The sequence below is a fragment of the Equus quagga genome, chromosome 17 (genome assembly GCF_021613505.1).
Source record: "Equus quagga isolate Etosha38 chromosome 17, UCLA_HA_Equagga_1.0, whole genome shotgun sequence".
NCBI lineage: Eukaryota > Metazoa > Chordata > Mammalia > Perissodactyla > Equidae > Equus > Equus quagga.
Genome location: NC_060283.1, coordinates 33,541,293 through 33,549,951, shown reverse-complemented (window position 1 = coordinate 33,549,951; position 8,659 = coordinate 33,541,293). Strand labels below are relative to the sequence as shown.

Genomic DNA, 8,659 nt, shown 5'->3' with positions numbered 1-8,659 from the left:
CTGGCCGCCCCGTCTCAGTCTGGGAGGGAGTCCCCATCTTGCCAAGCTGACTCTCATGAGAATGACTCGGATTTCGCAAGTTTCTTGCATCCTTCTCACTGGCCTATTTTTCTTTTATTTGAGACATATTTCTTGAACACGTGCTGGGAGCCAGGTGGGAGATGCAGCTCTCCTGGATGGGGATTATGTTCTAGCTGGGGAGGCAGAGTGGACACAGAGATGGGGCACAGGAGGCAATAAAATGGGGGGAATAACACTGTGGATGGGGTCAGGACAAGCACCCCAAAATATAGCACCTCAGCATATTGAACATTTTAAGATGAAAGAGTTTGAGAAAATGGCACAAGCAGGAAGGTCCCTCTGACCTCCCCCACCTTCTCCCCTGAAGAGGTCATGGGAGAGGCGCCCTCCCTACACCCGAGGAAGGGAGCATCCTCATCTCTGAAGACAAAAGGATGCTGAGAAGGATGCTGACAACAGGCCTTGCTAAGCTACAGAGGTTCATTACACTTCGCCCCACCGTAATCCTCCACCCTGTCCACTCTTCGTGAAACCGAGCATAAGAATACTCAGGTTCAACCGTTTCTTCAGATCCTCACTTCCTTATGAAGGCTCCTGTGTTACGTCTAACTTATATTAAATACGGGTGTATGCTTTTCTCCTGTCCATCTGTCTTGCTCAGTGTAGTTTTCAGATCAGCCAGGGATCCTAAGAGAGTCCAAGAAAACTTTTTCCTCTCCTACATCATCGCACGGCCAGGAGTGGGGAGTAGCAGAGCCAGCCCTTCTGGAAGGGGTACCGCTCACTCGGAGTCTGAGTGTGGTGATGAGGAGAGTCCCGGGAAGTCGGGAAACAGAGGGAAGAGCAGGTGCAAAGGCCAGAGGCAGTGAGCGTGGCCAGTTCGGGGACAAGAAGCGGGCTGCCGGGCTGATGGCAGGCGGTGACTCTGAGACCCAGGTTTTTGGCCCAGGACACCTGACGTTGATGAGGTCGGAAGAGCAGGGGAGGACCACGTAAGAGATCAATAATCCAGGGGCTCTGCTTTGGGGAGGCGTGCGGTTCTGCTTGGATATCCTATGGTGATGGTAGGTGGTTGGCTATACAAGTCTGGAGTTGAGGGGAGAGGTCTGGGCTGAAAAAGAAATTTCTAGAAAGGAATTGCCTCCAGGTACAGCTTTGCCCTGGAGAGATACATCTGTATCCCGTGTCAAGGTCAAGCTTTGCATGCAAAGGCAGTCTCCCCCTGGCAGGTGCTGACCATTCCTGCCTTAAAACGCAAGCATGCAGGTCCCAGTTGAGGACCACCTTCAGAAGACTTGCTCTTGTCTCCAGGGTTTCAAACAAAACCTACCACGTCCTTTACAGCAAGAGCAGCGATCACCAGTGGCCTCCGCTCATTCACTGGGTTGTCTAGGGGGCTCCGGCCTCTGATCCTCACCCCAGGATGGTGGAGGCCCCTGGGTTTGTGCTGGTTATCTGGAGAGTGGTAACTGATCATTCATGACTTGGTTAATTAACACTAGGTTGATTGGTTAAATAAAAGATTGCACTTATTTGCAAATTCAGGACCCTTTAGAGCATGTCCTACTTCACCTGAACTCTGGACGATGGTTGTATTTTCTTTGTAAATAAGCTTTTTATTTCGGACTGCTTTGGGACTTGTAAACAAGTTGCAGAGACATGCAGAGGGATCCCCCAGATCTGAGGTTACATCTCACACAACGAGGCAGACTCGTCCAAACCATGGATTCACGCCGCTGTGTTCACCAACTCAGCGCCAGGCTCCCTTTGCAGTTCATTGTGTTTTCCTCTTGCGTCTTTTCTGCTCCAGGGTCCCACGTTGCTTTGAGAATGGCTGCATTTTCAACGTGGTTGCTCCTCCCTGGTCCCTGCACGGAGTCTGAGAGGCTGGATGGGTTTGGGGGATCCCAGGGTTCCCTCCTCGAAGCAAGTTCTCTAAGATGCTATAGAGAGAAGGTTTTCACCTAACCAGCAAATGCAAACTCAGGTCCTTTAAGAAAATCCGAGAGAGGAAAGTGAAGAGTCCTCTATCCAGGAAGGATGTGTTTTAGGGGTCTATGAGAGGGTACTGCAGCAGAGTCCCCCTGACTCCACCTGCAGCCACCTCCCTTGTAACTGGCAGAACACCTGGACGGAACCTGCATAGGATGGGGGGGGGCAGGTGTCCTCTGCTCTGATTGGTCCACATGAGGCAGTTGGGTAAGGCCAGGTGTGATATTAGGAATTGAGGTGCAACACAGTATCCATAGATGTGTACTCAGCACAGTACCCATAGATACAAGGGCCATTTATGGAGCACCCTTGAGCCATTTTGCTGGGTCCTCACATGGAACCTGCAGAGAGGAGTTCTGCACAGTCCCTGCCCAAAGCTGGGTGTGGAGAGCATGCGTGGTAAGGGGTGTCACACACACACACACACACATACGCCCAGTGCACCATGGTATGAGGCATGCCTGATGCTCAAATCTCGTAGCAAAACCGTCCTGCATCAGCATAGGAAGTGCTGCCTCCTACCTGGAGTTCTGGAAGCCTCACTGTGAATGGCTGCAGCTGCCTGCGGGAGCAGGGAGTGGCTTCTCCCCGTGTCCGGTGACTCCCAGGCTGGCCACAGTGTCCAGCCGTGGTTCAAACACACTCTGGAGAAGCGGGATGATTGAGCAGCTGCAGAGGAACAGCTGTGGCTTTTTCTGCCAGAGGGTGGGGACTCCAGGGTCCAATTACCCCGCCATGCTGATGATGCTGCCCACACTGCCAATTAGCTGGGTCTTTGTGCCTCTGGGGCTGGGCTGGCCCCTGCCCGCTGAGGGCACCCAGGCAAGTCTGTGGAGCCCCTGCCCTATGGTCCTTGTTTGGCTCCATCACCACACACCTCCGTGTTGCCTCACTCCCAACTTGGGGAGCCACTGACTCCGAGGCAGCCCTCGGTCATACATTCAGCAAAGGTCAGGCATGTGCCTGTGCTAAGAGCGAGACCACGCTTCGAAGGAACTGCACCTCCATCTGCAGGCGGGCGGTGGGAGGAGGCGGAGTGGGCTATCTGCAACGCTGGAGGGGTGGGAGCCAGAGCCCTTGCCATGGGTGGCCAGTGTATGGGCCACTCAGCTGTCAGAGGCCCCATAGGACCTCCCCAGCTGGGAAACTCCGCTGTCCCACACACCCAGACGGGAGGACCTGTGGAGCCTGGGTCTCCACTCTGGTCTCATTCTGACCCTCCCCATTCTGGTCCCACCCAGGGCCCCCAAGGATGGGCTTGCCTCCCTCCTCCTGCCTCGGGGCTTCTGGACTCCTCACTCTTGCTTCTGTTAGGAATGTTCTGCCAGATGTGAGTGTGTCTCCCACCCACACGTTCTCCCTACACCCACCCAGGACATTCTTGTTCTCATCTGCACTGGATAGTGTCCTGGGGCCGCCACAACAGAGCACCACAAACTGGCCAGCTTCCAACAACTGAAGTTTATTCTCTCACCGTTCTAGAGGCTCCAAGTCCAGAGTCAAAAGTGGGAGGGCCGAGATCCCGCCTGAGCCCCCCTGGCAGGGTCCTCCCTTCCTTTTCCAGCCTTCGGTGGCTCCAGGCTTCCTGGCCCTGTGGCCGCATCCCTCTACTCTCTGCCTCTGTCATCAGACGGGGTCCTCCTCTACTGTGTGTCCAGTCTCCTGTGTGTCTCTTACAGGGACACTTGTCATTGCATTTAGGGCCCACCTGGACAACCTACGACCACCTCCTCCTCCCCAGATTCTTAGCTTACTTACATCTGCAAGGACCCAGGTCTCATCCAGACTGCAGGGATCTGGCGTGCCATCTTTGGGAGGTTGTTTCTTGGCCGACTACACCTGTTGCATTTTTTTCTCCCCAGTACATGTCTCTGAATGCCACTCTGAGCATTTTGCTTACTTATTTTGTGTATCCCCTACTGCCCCAAAGAAGGTCAGCTGCACAAGCACTGGATTTCTGTCCATTTTGCTCATCGTTGTATCTCAACAGCCTAGATTCGTGTCTGGCACATGGTGGGCACTTGGATGAATGAATGAGTGAATGAATGAAGGAATGAGTTGTTTAGTTGTGACCTGCATGTGCCCCCAGGTAGTGTCGTCCCGGCCGAGCCTGGGCCTGGGTGACCAGCTGGTGGAGCAGCACAAGATGGCTTCCTGACCCTCCTGGAAACAACATGGGGCCATGGGGTCTGAACGGTGACCAGGACCCAGATGAGCCACTGCACAGAGAGGAGGCGAAGCGGAGGTCAGGGCACCCAGGAGACCCAGGAGGGTGCATGCATGCTGGGCGGGACCCCGAGCTGGGAGTGGACAGTCAGTGTGCTGCTCAGTGATGACACCGGGATGTAACAGTGTCCTCGAAGCTGGGCAGAGGCGGAACTAACAGTAGCATTTAAGAGGGGTGCACGAAGTCTCTGTGTTTGGGACCAACACCTCCATCGGTATGAGTACAGATGTGGGAAAACAGCTTTTCTGTGCTTCAGATAAAGAAGGATTTCAGAGGTTTCTCAGCTCCCAAGTGCGGGATGGAGCAAGATGCCCCTGTGCTAACCGGGAGGAAGGGCCTTCTTCCGGCCCAAGGAGCTGCTGCAGGTGCACTGGGTCCCCAGGGTCAAGAGCAGCCCTCCCCAAAAGAGCCAGAGAGACCCGGGAGCCTGGCCACCGGGCAGGGCACTGGCTGGTCCAGAGGAGGCATGAGCTCCAGGGCCTTCAGGACCCTGTGAAATCCCAGGATTCTGTGATTCTTGACTACAAAGCAGCGTCTACACTGAACCAAAACCAGGTCAACTCAGGGAGTGGGCTGATACTTATAATGTGAACTGAAGAAGGTTTTACCCATCGTCTCTGGATTGCAAATGTGCAGAGACCTGGATGGACCCCAGAGTTGACAGAGATGGATTTCATGTTCAAATGGTAAGACTCGGGGTCCACAGTGTCTATGGCAGAGGCTGAGACGGGAGAGACAGTTGCGAAGATGTCACGGGGCGTGAGCAGCTCCGATGCAGGCGAGGGCCGTGGGTGAAGAAGCTAGATACCCCAAATCGTCATCAGCCTTCACTCAAGGGGTGACACGGTTCCCGCAAAGCCGAGTCCGAGGGTCTTTCCTCTGCAGGCCAGTCCTCAGACTGGTGCTAGATTCCTGATCCCAAATGTCAGCCTCCTCCCTTAAGTCAAACTTCCCAAATCCCAAACACCATCACCACCCGGAGCCCCAGGGAAGCCCCATCACCCACCTGGCCTCAGTACAATTCCTCTAGACCTGGAGCCTGCTTTCACATTTGATAGGATTTCCCCTCTGCCGACTGTAAAATCAGGCTCCCAGAGGGTTTCCACGTCACTACCGTCCAAACCGAACTCATCAGCTTCTCTTCAAAGGGTCTCCCTCTCCTCCGTCTCCTTGAGTGGCTCTGTTGTCCATTTGGTCCCTCGATGCTGATTTGAACACCCAGAAGTTTCTCCGACGTGCCCTGGCCGCTCCATGCCACCCCGTTAGTCCAGGTGGTGCTCACTCCTGCCCTGGGCAGCTCCAGCAGCCTCTTCTTCAGCCTCCCTCCCTCGCTGAGCCCATCCATCTCTCACGCCTGCCACGTGGTCTGGTGCTGCCTGCCACAGCCTGTGAGCGCTCGCCTGCTGACCTCTACCTGCCCCCAAGCCTCCCTCCGTGAACTCCAGCCGCTCCAGCCTCTCTCCACGATGCTGCGCTGCATCCTGCCTCTGGGGCCTTCCCGAGGCTGGGATTGCCTGGAGCATCCTTCCTCTTCTGCACCTGTTTTCAGGCCTCAATATCCTGCTGTGCAGGAGGCCTCCTCGGCCCCTCCCCATGGCCCGGCTGGGTTTGCCCTCTCTCCTCTGGCTTCGACATTGCACCCCTCCCCAACCCCCTGCCCCAACCTAGTCACTGTCCGCCCAGGCCCTGTTTCCCTCACTGGACTCCAAGGGTCATCACAGCGGGCTGAGTCTCACTCACTGTTTCTCTAGCATGGATCTCAGGCCTGGTGCAGAGGGATGGCCAGCCAGGACACCAAACCATAGCAAATACACCCGCTTAACAAACAAAGAAATGAGCAACGATGGAAGGCAAGCATCCCACACTGCACTTTGGATCCACTCAGAATGAGGAATCCAGCCCCAGGACGGCACCATGAGAACTTCTAGGGCTGGGCATCATCTGCTTGCTGGTTTGAATCTGATGACTTTTTACATGATTCCTAATAGTGACCAGTGGATGACAAAGCGTCTCTGTGCATCTTTACTCACGGGCATCCAGGGGGAGCGGTGGGCAGAGAGCCACGAGAGAACGGTGAGGGGAAGACAGGAGGCCCTGCACCACGTCAGATAGAGGTGGTCTGTGCCCCAGCAGCCCCCTGGGGCTGAGCAGTCTGGGCCCTGAGGTTGTCTGGTGGTCTCCATGACGCCCTCCGCCTTCCCTCCATGTTTCCATATCCAGTGCTGATTATGTGGGTGCCTGCTGAATTTTCTCTAAATTGTCCCCAATTGCCTGATAGACCGATTTTTGAACTCTGGAGATGATCAGAGTCGTCTGAAAAGGTATGTAACGTTTTAAGGGGCTGTGCACACCTTTGGGCCCACTTCCTGAGATTCTGATCCGGGGGCGCCCCAGGTGTTGACTCAGTGTGCCCACCCCTGAAGAGCACTCATTCTAGGGATGCCAGCTCCTCTTCATGACCCTTGGGCAGGACTCCGTGGGGCATAAGACGAGGGTCTTGAGGGAGCTCCTGGTCGTTCCCTGCAGACAGACAGAACCTCTTTTTTGTATCTTGGGGCATTAATTCAACAAATGTTTGTCGACTGCCCACCAGGCACTGTTCTGGGCTGCGAGGGTCCCCAGGTGTGGTTCCCACCTGCCCAGGCATCTGCGTGGATGGCGGGTCAACCAGGATCTCCTCACACATTAACAAAACACTTATTCTCTCAGTGGTTGATGGGTGAGAGGTGGGGGGGTTATGCAAAGAAAAAAGACGAAGGGAGAACAGGCCTTGAGTGTTTAAGCAAAATTCCCGAGGTCCTTAAACTCCCAGACATGCTCTGCTGTGGGGACACCTGGAGCTCATTTCACCACATAGTTCCAGAATTCAGTTCTTTCAAACACTGCAATTATTTTAGGCCTTTAAAACCTCAGATGACCTGGTATGTTTTGCTGTTTCCTGAAATGTGCAGGGTAATTTTAAAGACGAGGAAAGGTCACCAAGTTCCACTTTGCTCAGATACAAAATGAAGAAAAGAAAATGAAGAAATGAAGAAAAGACACTACCACACCAACCCATGTGATATTAACCATCAGGAGCTGAAGGGGATAAACAGATGTGGAAGTAGTTTTTAAAATACACGAAGCACTACCATGACAGAAGGAATTTCCATTCTTACACATTAAATGGCCGCATCAAGAGGGTAAATATTCTCAGATGACGTTCTAGAAGAGTGGAACTCCAAGGCGTGGCTTCTATAGTGGAGCTTGACCAAAGCGCAGAGCCCTTCTCAAGGCATCCTTAAATTCTTTGTTCCTTAGACAGTAGATCAACGGGTTCAAGATAGGGGTGAGGACAGTGTACAAAACAGAGATGAGCTTGTTGGAGCTCCATGTGTCAATGGCCTGGGGCCGGACATACATGAAAAGCAAGGCTGTATAGAAGATGGTGACCACGGTGAGGTGGGAGGCACAGGTGGAGAAGGCTCTCCAACGGCTGATGCCCGAGGGGATGCGCAGGACAGCCAGGGCGATGTGTCCGTAGGACAGCACGGTGGCCATGAGCGGGAACACCAGGATGATGAAGGCCAGGATGAAGTCAACCAGCTCTGCGGTCGAGAAGTCTGTGCAGGCCAGTTTGAGGATGGGGGAAATGTCACAGAAGAACTGGTTCAGGACATTGGAGCCACAGAACGTGGCGCTGGAGATAAAGTAGACCTTGATCACGGAGATGGAGAAGCCGCTCACAAAGGAGAAGACCACCAGCTGGACGCAGAGCCCCGTGGTCATGATGACTTGGTAGCGCAGGGGATGGCAGATGGCCACGTAGCGGTCATAGGCCATGGAGGCCAGGAGGACACACTCGGTGCACACCAGGGAGCTGAAGAAATACAGCTGAGCCATGCACCCAATGAAGGAGATGCTTTTCCGCTGCAGGAGGAAACCGTCCAGCATCTTGGGGATGATGTCACACACATACCAGATCTCCAGGGACGACATAATGCCCAGAAAGTAGTACATGGGCCTGTGGAGGGCGGCGCTGCTCCAGACGGTGACGATGACGGCCAGGTTCTCCACCAGGACAAAGAGGCAGGTGAGCAGGAAGAGGAGGAAGAGCACGTACTGCAGCCGGGGGGCCGTGGGGAAGCCCAGCAGGACAAAAGCGCTGACCTTGGTTACATTCTCTCCCCTCATTCTTCCGCGCTGGGAGCCTGGGCCTGCAAAACACCACCGCGCCAGAGTGAGGGGCTGGGGGCCGCTGGGGGGGGAAAACAGAGCTCAGCCTGTAGGTGAGTTTAGGCCCAAAGATCAGAGACTTGGTTCTACGAGCAGCAGCGGGAGCAGACACCGTCTCCAAGTTAAGCATTTACCATCAGACTGTGGAGGTCCTTGATCTCCTTGGGACCAGTCTGTCTAAAAGAGAGGCTCTGGAATATCCTG

The 8,659-nt window shown here is 54.5% G+C and overlaps 1 protein-coding gene across 1 annotated transcript; it reads right to left on the bottom strand.

Moving 5' to 3' along the window:
- Window positions 1–7,474: 7,474 nt before the first annotated feature.
- Window positions 7,475–8,413, bottom strand: LOC124229655 (olfactory receptor 6B2-like). Its single transcript, XM_046645014.1, has one exon. It carries the CDS (start codon window positions 8,411–8,413, stop codon window positions 7,475–7,477), a length of 939 nt encoding a protein of 312 aa, XP_046500970.1.
- Window positions 8,414–8,659: the final 246 nt, after the last annotated feature.